The sequence below is a fragment of the Podarcis pityusensis genome, assembly GCF_964106645.2.
Source record: "Podarcis pityusensis genome assembly, chromosome: 3".
Lineage (NCBI taxonomy): Eukaryota > Metazoa > Chordata > Lepidosauria > Squamata > Lacertidae > Podarcis > Podarcis pityusensis.
The window spans coordinates 122,254,082-122,269,626 of NC_138026.1; the positions used below are offsets into that span (position 1 = coordinate 122,254,082).

The 15,545-nt window shown below is 50.1% G+C and overlaps 2 protein-coding genes across 2 annotated transcripts in view; both read right to left on the reverse strand.

Annotated features, from left to right (window-relative positions):
* The window catches only part of GAREM2 (GRB2 associated regulator of MAPK1 subtype 2), a 29,230-nt gene extending 22,571 nt beyond the window's left edge, over positions 1-6,659 (reverse strand). The window contains exon 1 of the mRNA XM_081000917.1: positions 6,438-6,659. Within this exon, the coding sequence (XP_080857043.1) occupies positions 6,438-6,552 (115 nt within the window). The 5' untranslated portion in view covers positions 6,553-6,659. The remainder of the gene's footprint in view (positions 1-6,437) is intronic.
* A 5,686-nt stretch (positions 6,660-12,345) lies between these two features.
* RAB10 (RAB10, member RAS oncogene family) overlaps positions 12,346-15,545 on the reverse strand; it is a 31,332-nt gene continuing 28,132 nt past the window's right edge. Inside the window, exon 6 of the mRNA XM_081001202.1 lies at positions 12,346-14,872. Coding sequence (XP_080857328.1) covers positions 14,789-14,872 — 84 coding nt within the window. The 3' untranslated portion in view covers positions 12,346-14,788. The remainder of the gene's footprint in view (positions 14,873-15,545) is intronic.

Below are 15,545 nucleotides of genomic sequence, written 5' to 3' on the forward strand. Positions count from 1 at the left end.
TTCTTTTTTCTTTTTATCTTCTTGTAATATTTAGTAAAAACTAATTTTAAAAAATCCTTAGATAGCGATTCAGTTGAAAAATGACACATCTTTGGTTTAGGGTTTTTGAAACGTTGTATTGCTTTTGTGTAACAAATAAATAACCATATAAAGTAAAAAAAAAAAACAACCCCAAAAAACTCTGAAAAGTCTTTTCTTTCCTCTTTCCTGAATCCTCCAACAAGGACTTTCACACCACAACAGCCAGCCGATAAAAAGACCCAGCGCTTCCCCACCAAGCCAGTTTTGCAAGCCCTGCTCCCCAAACCATTAAGGGAAGCAGACTGATGCCACACAGAAGATCGATTCCACACCCGAAGTCTGTGGGGCTGCCTGGTTGCAGGACAGCTGCATGGCTGGCTGAAGGGGGAATTAGCAAGGGACTGCCAGCTATGAAAACTCTGAATGCCACAACCCACATACATGAGGTCCGGGACATTCGCAGGTAAACCAAAATGCTTGTTTGCAAAGCTATTATACTACCGACCTTACTGTATGCTTGTGAAACACTGACCACTTATAAATGCCATCTCCAACTCCTCGAAAGATTCCATCAACGGTGTGTCCAGAAAAAATTACACATCACTTGGAAAGACAGGCAAACTAATGCCAGTGTAGAAGTAAAGATCACCAGTGTTGAAGCAATGATTCTTCAACATCAACTTTGTTGGACTGGTCATGTTGTTCGGATGCCTGATTATCGTCTTCCAAAGCAACGACTCTATTCCGAACTTAAAAATGGAAAGCGTAATGCTGGTGGTCAACAAAAGAGGTTCAAAGACTCTCTCAAGGCAAATCTTTAAAAAATGTAGTATAAACACCGACAACTGGGAAACGCTGGCCTGCGAGCGCTGCAATTGGAGAACAGCCTTTACCAAAGGTGTCCTGGGCTTTGAAGACACTCGAACTCAGGACGCAAGGGAGAAACATGCTAAGAGGAAGGCACGCTTGGCAAATCCACACCATGATCAACTCCCGCCCGGAAACCAATGTCCCCACTGTGGAAGGATGTGTGGATCCAGAATTGGCCTCCACAGTCACTTACGGACTCATTGTTAAAACCGTGTTCATGGAAGACAATCTTACTCGGCTCTTGAGTGATCACCAAAGAAGATTAGAATAAGAATAAATTTTATTAAAACTCCAAATGCCACAACCCACATGCATGCAAATCCACCAGTCTCCCTGTCTGAGGCCAGCCTCCCAGGAAAGCACAGGGAGAATTTGGAGGGCAGGACAGGTAGCCAAGCCAGTGGCCTCTCTGGCCTCCCCTCCGGCCCTCCGAATTGCTCTTCCGACTGCGGGGCTCATCCTCCGCCTCACCCCCCCCCCCAGCCAAGCCCAAGGGAGCAGGCCTCTGGCTCTGCCTGCCAAGAGAGAGGCAGGTTGCCCTGGAAACATTTTGCTCTTTGTTCGTGCTCAATGGCCAGAGCTCCAGCCCAAAGGCCCGCCTGCAACAGCCGCCTTATTGGCACCGAATCCGGGACGGAGGCCTCCCGGAGAGGAGGCAGAGTGGGCAAACATTTCGGCGGTACCCCCCTCCCACCGTCCAAAGGCCACAGCTGAGGAAACAGAGGCACCTCCCTCTCTGCAAGAGCCCTGGCCCCTGGGAAGGCAAGGCCAGGCCAGCTTCAGGTTCAGCCGAGAAACACAGAATTGCCGAGTTGGAAGGGACACCCGAAGGTCATCCAGCCCAACCCCCTACAGCAGAAATCATAGCTAAAGAATTCCTGCTTTTAGTTTTCCATTTCAGGCCCCAAAACTTCTTGGACCAGTTCAAGGGCTGCAAGTGGCGCCCAGTGCCCTTCGTTCGGTTGGTCAATAACCTTTCGGAGGCTCACAAAACTTAAGGGCATCACCACTGCCAGCCGACAAACTGTTTTAGAATGTCTGAGACACGGCTAAGTATTGGAAAGGGAATCAGTTACCCACTAGGGGATAGTGGTTGTGTAAGCTTTCAGAATATTTAGAATTAGCCAAATTGACAGATCTAATAAGACGAAAACCAAAAAGTGAAGTGAGTAAGGAATGGGAGTGTCTAAATGAATACCTTAAAAGCCAGGGTTCGAGCACAGAAATCTGGCTGAGCCTGGAATAACCTGCTGATTAGGGTAAGAAAGGATAAGAAAGAGGGATTTATATCTGGAAGCTAGGATAGAAATGTGCTGGAGGTGCTGGGGGAGACTCTTGAGAGTCCCATGGACTGCAAGAAGATCCAACCTCTCCATTCTGAAGGAAATCAGCCCTGAGTGCTCACTGGAAGGACAGATCCTGAAGCTGAGGCTCCAAGACTTTGGCCACCTCATGAGAAGAGAAGGCTCCCTGGAAAAGACCCTGATGTTGGGAAAGATGGAGGGCACAAGGAGAAGGGGATGACAGAGGACGAGATGGTTGGATAGTGTTCTTGAAGCTACCGGCATGAGTTTGACCAAACTGCGGGAGGCAGTGGAAGACAGGAGTGCCTGGCGTGCTCTGGTCCAGGGGGCACGAAGAGTTGGACATGACTAAACGACTAAACAACAGGATAGAAATGATAAGGTAAACAGGAAGACACAATGAGAGGTAAAGGAGGTACTGTGGGATTGGTGGAAGTCAATGTTTGTTTTCTTTTTTAGTTTTATATTATTAACTTGTAAGATATGGATTTTTTTGTTTTTTTGAATATCAGTTTTTGTGTTTTGCGTATTGTTATTTTTCCGATATTTTTCGTGTTGTTGCTGTGTGGAAAATACCAACAAAATTTATAATAAAATTTAAAAATAAATAAAAATAAAAATAGAATGTTTGAGACACTTCGTTTACAACATCCCTGCAAGGTAGGCCAATAATGCCACCTCTGGATTGCAGTGGGGAGACAAGGTTTGAGAGAAACAGAGAATGGTTTGCTAAAAACCACTCCCAGTGACCATAGGGGCACTTTAAGCTGCTGGTGGTGGTGGGGATTCCTTGTGGCTTTCAGATGCTGGCTCCCTTAGCCACAGAATGGTCCATCCAGGAAGGATCTCAGCCCCGCCTCCCTTGAGCCCCTTTGGGTTGGGCTGGATGACCCTTTGGCTCCCTTACAGCCCTATAATTCTATGATTCCAGGGCTTTCTCTGTGGGAGAAGTAAGGCGGCCAGTCTCTGGGGCTGGGGGCTGGGCCGAGGGGTGCTGGGAGGCCAGCTGTGGCCTCTGCGCTTCCCCAAATGGATGCCCCCCCCCGGCATGCCAGCCACGGTAACCAGGGAAATCCGCTTCGCTCGAAAGCCTTGGCAGCCCTCACCCTGAGGAGAGGAGCCCTTTGTGGGGCTGCAAAGGGGTGGAAAGAGGCTGTGCAAAGGCAAAAAGAGAGAAACAAACGCACACTGCTTATTTTGAAAGTTTAAAAAGCCAGCGCGCCCCACATTCAGAACAACAGAGGTGCAAAACCCTTCACTGAGCAAAACCAAAGAAAGCGAATTCCCGGAGGCAGCAGCAGCCATGGAGACCTGCACACTCAACACCTCCATCGCAATTCAAATCTGGGCCAGGATCCCACCATGCTAACCTTTAGCTGAGATTCCTGCACTGCAGGGAAGTGGACTAGAGGACCACAGGGGGTCCCTGAACATCTGGGAAGGGCCCATCTAGTCAGGAAGCTTCTGCCCAAGAGTGGCTCGCAAGATGCTTGCAGGGAATGAAGGCATTTGGGGGTAGACTGTCTTGGAACCTGGAGGTGCAATTCCGCAATCATTGGTTTGAAAGGGAAATACATTAAGGGCGAGAGGTCTGGTGTTGACTAAGTCAGTGGTCATCCCTCCATCATGGGGCAGTGAGTTCCACCAGTTAACCCTGTGCTGTGTGAAGAAGCATTTTACTTGGTCAGTGTGGCTACCAAGTTCAATGGCTTTGAAAGAGGACAGAACAAATTCTTTTCATTATTCTCTGTGTAGATTAGCTTGTATTTATTGCATTGTGAAGAGTGTTAATAAAGCTTTATATAAAAAAGGAGCAGGTCAGTGACAAGGAAACTGGAAATCCGGCAGCTGGATGGGAGAAAGGAGCTGGAATGACATTTCCTCTCCTGCCAACCTGGGAAGTCTTTAAAATATATATATTTTTTAGGGGGCATGTTAGAAAGGCCCCTCCGCCAGTAGTCTTAAGCCTCAAACCTTTGCACACAAAACCATTAACCACAGGATCCGCTGGGTGCATTGCTCCACAGCCTTTGCATATATATCATGAAAGAGACACTTATCAATCCTACAGCTCGAAAGGAAGCCTGAGAACATCTAGTCCACCCTCCTTCTGCCAGCAGTGGCCTTCCTCACCTAAAACCTTTTTCCCAAGGGAAGGAAGGGAAACCACCTGCGCTGGGAACAAGCTCCAGCCGTAGGCACCCAATATCTGAGGAGCTGCTACATGGAAGATGGAGCAAGCCTGTTTTCTGCTGCTCCAGAGGGGAGGCCCCAATCCAGTGGATTCAAAGGACAAGGAAATTCCTAGGGAACATCAGGAATAACTTTCTGACAGGGAGAGCAGTTCGACCATGGAGCCGTCTCTCTCTGGAGATTGTGGACTCTCCTTCCTTGGAGGTTTCTAAGCAGAGGTTGGAGGGCCATCTTTCAGGGATGGCTTGAGCTGAGATTCCTGCATTGCAGGGGGTTGGACTGGATGACCTTTGGGGTCCCTTCCAGCTCCCCAATCCTATGATCCTTGGATACCTGGAGGGAAGCTCCCTTCTGGCCGAGGTCTCAAGCATTAGAAGCTGCCCGTGAATCACTGAGCAGAGCTTCCCCTTTCTGCTCTCCGCGTCACCAAAGCCCTCCGGTGCCACAGACCCAAGTTGATCCAAACTAACCCTGGCAAAACTTTGTTGGCGCCACTGTGCAGACACGGACTATCCTAATTTGTCTGGTCCTTTTCCAAAGCCATCTGGGTTGCTGGTTATCACTGCCTCCTGCAGGAGGGAGTTCCAGAGTTTAACTTGTGTGCCAATGGATATGATAAACTCAGCAGAAACCCACGATGCCAGCTTGCCTGGAAAGAAACAAGAGGTTGGGAATTTTGTGGTTGCAAGAGGACCGCAAAAGCAGCTGACCAGGCTGACACAGAGAGGAGTCCCTGGCCTCTCTCCCCCCAAGCAAACAGGCCTGAAGGCTGGATAGAGTCAGAAAGCGACATCTGTCTGTCTCCCCTGATCTTGGGGGCGGAGGGGGACAGTGTCCCGGGCCTAATCCTGCTGCGTCCTTTTTCAGCAATCAGGCAGCTTGGGAAAGAGAGAGAAAGGGGTTTTTTTGGGGGGGGAGGTTGTATCGTCTGCTGTTGTTTTCCCATCCTTCCCCCGCTCCTGAAATTCATTCCCTAGCAAAGGGGGGGGGGGGGCAGAAAAGAGACAAGCCGGTTCCCCCACCGCATTAGTATGCAAGACGCCACCGACGGCTCAACTCCCCATTCTTCTCACGGTGTACAAAACCCGAAGCCAGCCGGGCAGCCTGCCACGGAAAGCGCCCCCCCCTTTCCCTCTGAAGGGCGGACATCTGCGGGCAAATCCTCCCCAGCAATCACAAGGGAGAGAAAGTGGGGCAGCGGGAGGGAGTAGGGTGACTCTAGGGCGTGGGGAGAGAAAGAGAGTTACCAGGAGACACGATAAAACCATTCACACGTTTCCCCCCGCACCGCACCCAACAGACAAAAACGCACCAGTTTCCAAAGTTCCCCATTGGCACAGGGACCCCCCACAAAAGGGTTAGGAAAAAAGCAGATTACAGAAGCCCCCCACCAAGGCGAGAAAATGCTTCCCCCAAGAGCGCGGCAGAAGGAACTGACAGGTCGCCTTGTCCCAAAGTAAAATATACGCGGGGACGGGACTCCTTGGCGCCTGGCGCAAAACCAAGAAGGGAGACGAGGGCGCGTAAAGATGGTGATCTTCCAGGTAGGACGACGACCTGGGGGAGACCCCGCTTCAAATCCCCACTCACTGGGTGACCTTACGGACTCGTCCGCTGCCTCTCCGCCTCACCTACCTCGCAGGGTTGTTTTGCTGCGGGGATTAAATGAGGAGGGGGAGCGCCTTTCACGCCCCCTCCAGCTCCTCGGAGATAAAGGCGAGATGCGAATGCAATACAATAAATACACAAGCCGCCCGCTGAGAAAGCGCTGCTGGTCGGTCCGCGCCCGTCCGAGGCGCCCCGAGGTCCAACGTGCGCCTGGCACGGGTCGGGGGCCGCGCGTAACGGGTCGGGGGCCGCGGGTAACGAAGCAGCCTCGCCGGGAAGGGAAGTGAGGCAGGCGCCTCCGAGCACCGGGATGGGGGGCGGCCCCGAGGGGCTACGCAGGAGAAGGTCCTGGACCAGTCCCCGCCATGCTCCTGGGCTGCAGGGGGAACTCCGTCGAAGCGCCCTCCCCGTGCCAAGCGCGCGCAGCCCGCGGAGACGCACCGGGCCCGGGGCGCACAAGAGCCGGGAGGCGGCATTTGGCCACGATGAGGTCCAGCGGCAGCGGCGGCCCGGAGCTCCACGCCACGCGGCCCAGCGCCGCCGCCAGTCGCTCCATGCTGCCCTCCGCCGCCGCCGCCGAGGCATCGCCTTCCCTCCGCCGGAGACGCGCCCGAGCAGCCGCCGCCTCGTCCGCCCCGTCGGGGAAGCAGCCGGCGAGCTCCTTTCGCGCTCCGGACGCCGCTGCTGCCGCCGCCGCCGCCGCCGCCGGGCTGGCTGCTCCCCGGGATGGGATGGGCCAGGCACGCCCCCGGGAGGGGCCGCTTCGACGCCGCGGCCGCGCGCGCCGCCCGCCCCTGCCCCTTACTCCAGGGGAGACCTCTTTGCGCCTGCAAAGGGCACCGGCAAGTTTCTCTTGGGATGACCTGCCTGCGTTGCTTACATCATCATTAATCAATCAATTAATTCAAATTACTAGTCGTTTTATTTTGCCCAGGGCAGCTCAAAAAGACTTGCAAACAAAACCCCACAGAGAGGGAAGGGGGCTGTTGGTTTGTGAGAAGGGGTCGTTCTTGTTTTTATTATGCGTTTTGTGTTTTTCTCTTGTAAACCGGCCTGAGATCAACAGAGGAAGGGCATTATTCAGATTTAATAATAATAAAAATAAGTCCAAGCCTGGGTGGGAACTACATCAGAAACATCCCACCCACTTCCAAAGGCCCTCCCCTCCCCAATTAAAGGCCACAGACCTGGCAAGAGAGGAAGGTTTTTTTGCTTGTCGTTTGCAGCATTTGTATGGAGATTTTTTTATTGTTCTAGAGTTTGTGGAATTGATTTCCTTCTTCTCAGAGTTGGTGTTTCCCTGTCTGTTTTATGCCATAAGGTGGTCTATGACTGTGTTTAATATAGGCGCATTTCCCCTTTATTTCTGCTTCCTGTCTTTAACCAATTCCTGATCTGACCTTTATTTATTCTTGCCTTTGTCTCCCCCCTTTTCCTCAAAGGAGTTTGAGTTGGTGGGCCTGGCTCTCCCCCCCTTTCAATCCCCACCACAACCCTGTGAGGCGGGTCAGGCTGAGAGGCCACTCAGTGAGCTCCATGATGGCCAAGTGGCCATTCAAACCCTGGTCTCTTCCAGGTCATGTCTGATACTCTCCTTGCTACACTGGAACCTTTCCTTTGAGGCATAGTTCTGTGCCCTTAAGAAGCTTAAATCCTGCGGCTTCTGCCTCTTAAAACCCACATAAAGTTATCTGATTAATATTTGTTCCAACTTTATTGTATGATCCTTTTTCTCCCCTCTCAGTTTATTGCTATCAGAAAACAGGCTTCCGTAATAACCCTGCCCCAACAGTGGTATTTTGGGGAGCTGGAATAGTCACCCTCCTCTAGACATAGGCCTAGGGAAACATTTTGCAAGACAGCAGGAGCAGCTTTGCAGAGCCTGAAGCATCCGAGGAACACCCCCCTTCCTCTTGAGCCTGCTCCTTCCAAGCTCAGTTTTTTACACAGACCACATGGCAGAACACCTCCTGTGTCAACCAGCGAAGGAGGAAAGGCTGAGGCAGGAATTTACACAGGAGGAAAGTCACATTAACTCTTCTGTTCTTCATTAAATAGGTCTTCTGTTTATATTCTGACGTGTTCCCCTCCCCTCCGTTATGTCAAGAAAAGCAATTCTCTGTTGGAGGATGAATTATTGCATTCTTCAAAGCAAAACTGCAACCAAACAGGGCTGGAACAGGTTATAAACAAAGATGTGCCACAGAACTAGGTCACCCTAGAGCAGCGCAAGAGGGCCTCTGAGCATATACGCTGTGCATTAGCCCATCTGCAGACGTGAGTGGCGGGCTGGTGGCATTTGCAGCAGATAGTTTGTGTGTGGCTGGGCAACAGAACTGCAAGTTGTTGGGTTTTTTTTTTGTAATTAATGCTTTTCTTGAACAAGGTCTGAGTTGAGAGGTTTGTTGTGCGCAGATGCCATTTGAGGGGAGAAAAAACACAAAAGAAATGCAGTCCATCCTCCTGACCCATTTACCCACAGGTTCCATAGGAATGAAAAAGACTGTGCCTGGCAGAGACATCAAGAACAAGGCCCAGCTGCAATCCTATGGGTGCTTACATGGGAGTCAGCCCCCCCCCCCAAGTAAACATGCATACAGTGGTACCTCGCAAGACGAGGGTTTTTTGTTTTTTGAGTTGCTTCGCAAGACGATTTTCCCTATGGGCTTGCTTCGCAAGACGGAAACTTCTTGCAAGTTTGTTTCCTTTTTCTTAAAACCGTTAATACAGTTGCGACTTGACTTCGAGGAGCAACTCATAGCACACGGTGTGGTAGCCTTTTTTGAGGTTTTTGAGGACTTTGGTGATTTTTGAAGCTTTTCCAAAGCTTTTCCGACACTGTGCTTCGCAAGACGAAAAAAACCGCAAGACGAAAAAACTCGCGGAACGAATTAATTTCGTCTTGCGAGGCACCACTGTATATGCCTTACCTCTACAGACTTGGGGGAGTCACTTAGGGCTCACTTTTGCATTAAATGTGGACTATTGGGGTTGTTAAATGCTTAACCAAGTGCCCCCATCTTGTTTTTTTAACCACCACTTTGGCCCTGCAAAGAGGGAGATGTGATCTCCCACATCAAAACCATGCTGGAGGCAACTAAAATGTAATCTAAGGTGCGTTTTAAGAATGAAATGCACACATTTCTGCCCTCATCCAGCTAGATTGAGTGGTACAGCTTTGGGAGAGTGAACGCATGTAGTACTTTTAAGGCCACAGTTAGAACTGCAAGCTGTTCACTTTTCAGCAGAAACCCATGTAAAGCCGAAGGACTTTTGCAAACATTTGCCTTGTGATTAATGGAAGAGCAGCGCCCTCTACTGTCGGACTGAGATTCTGCAGAAAGCAAGGACAATTCTTGATCCCTGTAGCTCTGTTCACAGTGGTCAATCCCAGAGTGAAAAAGCCCATGAGGGCTAGACCATTAGAGGGAGCGGAAGGAATCTAGCAGCACAGCCAAGCTGGAAGTCATGGGGCGCAAGGCAGCTTGTTTCAGATTGCTGCTGCGTTTAAGATTGCTGCAATGCGCTCTATGCTGGGCCTCCCTCGTGCTTGATCCAGAAGCTGCAGGTAATGCAGAATGCGGTAGCATTGCTGAGAGGCCTTGTCAGCATAGAACACCTGCACTGGCTGCCGATTTGCAACCTGGCCAGGTTCAAGGCGTTGCTGTTAACATATAAAGCCCTGAACGACTTAGGACCAGTTTACTTACGAGATCCCCTTACCCCAAATGTGCCCACTCGACCGCTTTGATCAGTGGAATGGGCACGATTACAGGCACCACAGAATACTCATCCCACATCTGTAAGCTCAGTTGTTTATTGTGGCAGCACCTACACTTTGGAACTCCCTGCCTGTTGGTACCAGGCAGACACCTTCGTGGTTTAAACCTCTCGTTTGAATCGGAACCAGCGAGGGAGGTGAACGTCCTGTGTGAATGTCTGGAGATGGAGGATAATAATAATATAATAATTTATTATTTATACCCCGCCCATCTGGCTGGGTTTCCCCAGCCACTCTGGGTGGCTTCCAACAAAACACTAAAATACAATAACCTATTAAACATTAAACATTTCCCTAAACAGGGCTGCCTTCAGTTTGGTAGTTATTTTTCACTTTGACATCTGGTGGGAGGGTGTTCCACAGGCCTGAAGGCAGTTAATGCATTGAGGTTGAATCCTGACAAGACAGAATTACTGTTTTGGGAGGACAGGAGGCGGGCAGGTGTGGAGGACTCCCTGGTCCCAAATGGGGTGTCCCTGAAGGACCAGGTGTGCAGTCTGGGAGTCATTTTGGACTCACAGCTGTCCATGGAGGCGCAGGTCAGTTCTGTGTCCACGGCAGCTGTCTCCCAGCTCCATCTGGTATGTAGGATGTGACCCTATCTGCCCGCAGACTGTCTTGCCAGAGTGGTGCATGCTCTGGTTATCTCCCGCTTGGACTACTGCAATGCGCTCTACGTGGGGCTACCTTTGAAGGTGACCCAGAAACTACAACTAATCCAGAATGCCTCAATAGGTCAAAAACCATTTGCTAGCTGGAAGTCTCACATGGAGGTGCCTCTTCCAACTTTTCCACAGAAACGTCAGTAGTGCAGATATGAACAATGTTGTAAACGCCATTGCACGGAAGGTGACAGGTGTGGACAGGTGTGTGCTGGATGAGAAAATGGGATCAGGCACAACAGGAAGGTAAATGGATTTTATCTTGCTGGTATTCCCCACAGGGCTGCAACTGTGCCTGGAGAGAAGCTGCAAAACCCTGAAACATTCCAGCCGCTTCATTTAGAACTAGAGTCACCGATTTTACATTGAAAACCTCACCCCCAGGTACAAATACCCAGTTAATGACATACCTTCACACTGTGAATGGGAGATGCTGGAAATCAACCCCTAAAACAAGATTGAGTGGGTGACAAAAGTAGACTGCTCAACTTAATCTATCTAAAGCCTACTGGAAGCTTCAAGGAAGCATATAGAGTAGGGAGACCAGTTACAAAGCCAAAAAGTTTTGCTGTGTAGGCCAGGTGTTCTCAAAGTGGGGGGAAGAGGGATTACCTAGGGGGGCTCTAAAAGGAAAGCAGGAGGCAGGGGGCGCTGGAGGTGTCAGTGATTCTTGGATTTTGAAAAGCTGCCATCACTGGATCAAGTCTGTCCATTTGGCTGAATTAAACTAAATAGTTTTGACTGAATTTTGAATAAATGTGCAATCGTTGTTACTGTAGGGGGCACTGGGGATGAGTTTATGGAACCAAAGGAGCAGCTGCCCAAAGTTTGGAAACCACAGATGTAAGTAGTATGATTTTTTTTTTTTAACATTTATTTTGCATGAAGTGTCAGCGCATAGCTTACTTGCACATTTCTCAATGAAAGTAGTCCCAGTAGCTGCGCTCCCCAGCCAAGCAGGGGATTTTGGTGCAATGCTGGGACTACCGGGAGGTCCTGTTGTTTGCCAGATACAGGAGTGCCAGCTGCCATCTCCTGTTCTTGTCCTGCACGGGGGACTCTGGGGCAGATCTGTAAAAGTGACTAAACCGGAGAGGGCCGGGGGAAGAGGTTCCCATAAGCCAGGGAGGCAAGCCGAGCAAGATGCCGGGAACCAGGAGGAGGAGGGCAGAAGATGCTAGCATGGCCTTGATGGAGCCTCACAAGCCAGTGATGGTGCTGGTCTTGCGGTCCGTGTTCCATCAGGAGACCTGCTGCTCCTGCCCATCGAGGGTCAAACCCCAAGAGCTTCACCAGCAAAAGGAGGAAGGGGGAACGACCCACCAGCTGCAAGGCAGAGAGCACAAAGAGCCAGTACACTGTAGTGGTTAGTCTTGGACTGGGGCCTGTGAGGACAGGGTTCAAATATCCGCTCGGCCATGAAGCTCGCTGGGTGACCTTGAGCCAGGCAGCCGGCCAGGCTAACCTACCCTACAGGGTTGTTGTGAGGATAAAACGGGGAGGAAGAGAACTGCGCAGTGCCCCTTTGAGGAAAGGCAAGCGATCCAGCCATCTCCCCACAAAGCCCAGATTCTGGTGGCTCTGTGGATTGGATTCAGCTTCTGGGACAAGGGGGCTCCATGGATGAATTGCGACCAGGTCTTGCCATCATTAAGGGGAGTGCTTGGGTGCAGAGAAGACACTGCAAAGCACCACCCTCAGAGCAAACTGGTGGTGGGGGGGCTGGAGGGCGCAAGGTTGGGGAAGGGCTGGGCAGTGAGAGGTGGAGAGGTGCCCCCACCAAGAGGGGTTCCACACTCCCAGCCAGGAGGGAGGGAAGGAGGGGCCCCTTTTGCCATTACAGGTAACACTCTGAAACATACAAAACCCACATCACACTTGTCAACATGAATAGAAATAGACCAGCTAGAAATATTTCAGTTTATTTAACTTGTTAAGTAGAATATGAATTTTTAGCTAGTAGTACCAGAGAGTGGACTGTTTTGTTTTTTAACCGCTTGGTGCTTAATGAACACAGCTTTTACAAAGGATCTCAAAGAGACTCATACAGGAGGGCCAGGCCCAGGAAGCAAATAAAAAAAGCGCACGTCTTTAAACAAAGGTTATACAAAAAAGGATTTCGATGCAGACTCCACATTCCCTTTTTTCTCTCTCTTGGTAACGTCAGAAAGTGCAGCTCTGAAAAGGTAGCCAGCCATTTTCTATTTACAACACTAATCAGTAACACCATTGCGCAAGGAACAAAAAACTGCACTGGTTTTTTGTTTTTTTGTCCCCTCAAGTCACCCAGTTATTTTGCCTTTGCTTCAACAGCCACTCAGCTGGGAGAGGTTAACAAGCGCGGGAAGAGACAGACTGCTCAACACAGGAGAGAAAGCGAGAGAGAGAGAGAGAGAATGAGAAAGGACAGTTACTACGCAGGTGACACCAGAGCGAGGCAAGAGTTCCAAACACTTTCGTGTGTGTGTGTGTGTGGTGTGGTTTTAATTAAAAATTAAAATCAGCATCACCAGCTGATTTAATTAGTAGAGGAAGTTTCCTAAAAACAAGGGCAACAAGCTCATCCTCAAGCCAACCTCTGGAGCACCCCTGGGTTGGGGGGGGAGGAGGGGGCCGCAGGAGAGACTGTGATGCAAGAGCCTCCCTCCTGCGGTGGGTTCGCAGGCAGGCTTGGCGGTGGGGAGAAGGCAGTCCCAGTAAGGCACCCCGCGCAGCACGTGCCTCAAGAGAAACCAGCTCTCGTCCCAACCCCGGCTCTGCCCGAAGCAAAGGAACCCCCCCTCTCCACGCTCTCAAGGTGGGCGCCCCGTCAACATCTCTGCGGAAGAGCTGGAGCAAGAGGCAAGGCAGTCCTGCCCCGAGGGGAACCCAAAAGCAGAGCGTGAGCCCGTTTGCTCGTGCAAAAGGGAAAAAAGGAAGAGAGGAGGAGCTGCGTTTGTTCGCCGTCCTTCCGCATCCGTTGAAAGAATTTACAATTGCCCAGGGTTGTAAACAAGGGATGTTTTTTATTGTGAAGAACTCAAACACAGAAGGAGAGCATCCTAGGGGTGCGACCAATCGACTCACCTGCCCTCTTTCCCCCACCCCCACCCGTCTTAAATATGTACTAGGCTACCGAGTCACCTGCCTGGAGCAGCAAAGAGAACCAATTCTGTGTCGAGGGCTGTGGATTCGTGAACCGCCTGGCAGAGTCATACATAAAGATCAACAACAGCCACATCATCATCATCATCATCACCATCCTCCATAGGAAACTAGTGCATGCAATTAATTCTTCCATTATTACCATAAACCCCAATAACTACGCAGGAGGGAGGGGGGGGGATAGTAGCGGGCCTGACGCTTGCTAGACAAAGGTTAGTAGATACTTCACGTTTTACCTCAGAAAGCTAGAATCCGTGATCAGTGCTTCGAATTAAATTTGGCAAACGTACTGTGTTGCCGTCTCTTAAACACATCACACCATAAAATAAAAAAAATAAAATAAAACCGGCATGCAAGCAAAAAAGAGAGAGAGAGAGAGAGAGAGAGAGAGAGAGAAAGAACGAGAGAAAGGAAATAAGGAGGAAATTGGTAGAGAGAAAGAAAATGGCAGCAGGAACTGGTCAGCATTTAAAGCCCCCCCTTTCCCTCCCCAGGGAAGGAGACACCAAGCAGACTGGAATCTCTTGCTCTAACCCCCTTGTCCTCAATTCACTACATCAATCACAGTAAAGTCATCACAGGAGAGTTTGATAGTTTAAATGTGGCGGAGTCAAGTGGGGGGGGGTGCAACTCTCTTGTCCCGCTTCCATCAGAGCAGGAAGAGGGGAAGAAGGAAAAAAGGGGCAGGGGGAGAACCAAAGTTCCTTTCCACATAAGGCACAGGACAAAATAATAAAACCCCATTTACATACTCAAGGCGAATGCATTTTTTTTTTTGCCGATGCAAATATGGTGACTTAAGCACAGAATTCATTAACAAAACCCCACTGCTGTACAAAATAAACTGTTAATGCTAAGTTTTATTCTTGTACAATTTGCAGAAGGAGCTGAAATGATTTGCTCTAAGTTTTAATGTTAAGACTGGGCTATAATACAACCAGGATGTGACGCCGAGTTGAGCTGGTACATTAAAAGAAAAGAAGAGTCAGACATGATTTTAATACAGTTTCCAGAAAAATTATCATCAGCGAGTTCTCCCGAAACAGAAGAACAAAGGAAGAGTGGAGCCATGTTAAGATGAGGAACAAAAAAAATAATTTTTTTTTAAGGTTAAAAATGGGCAAAGTGGTTTATTCCACAGCAAGAAGAAGAGGAGGAGGAGGAGGAGGAGGAGGAAGATGGCGCTTGGCGAGAAGGGAGCACGTTCAGCAGCACTTGCTCTTCCATCCCGTCACGCCACCTCCACTGCTGATATCTACATTTTCACTGTTGGGCTCTTTTACAGGGGTCTGCAACAAAGCGGCAAGACAGGGGTTAAGTCAGAATTGCAATGCTCCTTCAGTGAACATCAACAGCACAGCGACGGGGGTTCAAATGCAGGGTTTCCCAAACTTGGGTCTCCAGCTATTTTTTTGGACTACAACTTCCATCATCCCTTGCTAGCAAGGCCAGTGGTCAGGGGTGATGGGAATTGTAGTCCAAATGCAGCTGGAGACCCCAAGTTTAGGGAAACCCTGAAGTAAAGCACTTCATGGGCAAAGAGCTTGTTCTCAGGGTGTGTTACGTTATGGGCCTGGGAAGGGTCATGGCTCCGCGGCAGAGCAGAAGGTCCCAGGTGCAGCCAGCAGCATCTACAGGTAAGCCTATCAGAGGCCACACCTGAAACCCTGGAGAGCCACTGCTGCCAGTCAGGGCAGACAGTACTGATCTCAATGGACCAGGAGCCTGAGTTGAAATAAAGCAGTTCTTCCTTGCTTTCCTGCACCATGGAATGCATGCATGGTATTTAGCCACACACTGATTTCTATAGTTACTCTGGATTGTGTCCCTCCCCTTCCCTTTCCCAGCAACCCTGCAGGCTATTATACCTGGGGAAAGGAATCACAGAATTGGAAGGGACTCTTGAGGATCATCTAGTCCTCCCCCCTGCAATGCCGGAATATGCAGCTGTCCTTCACGGGG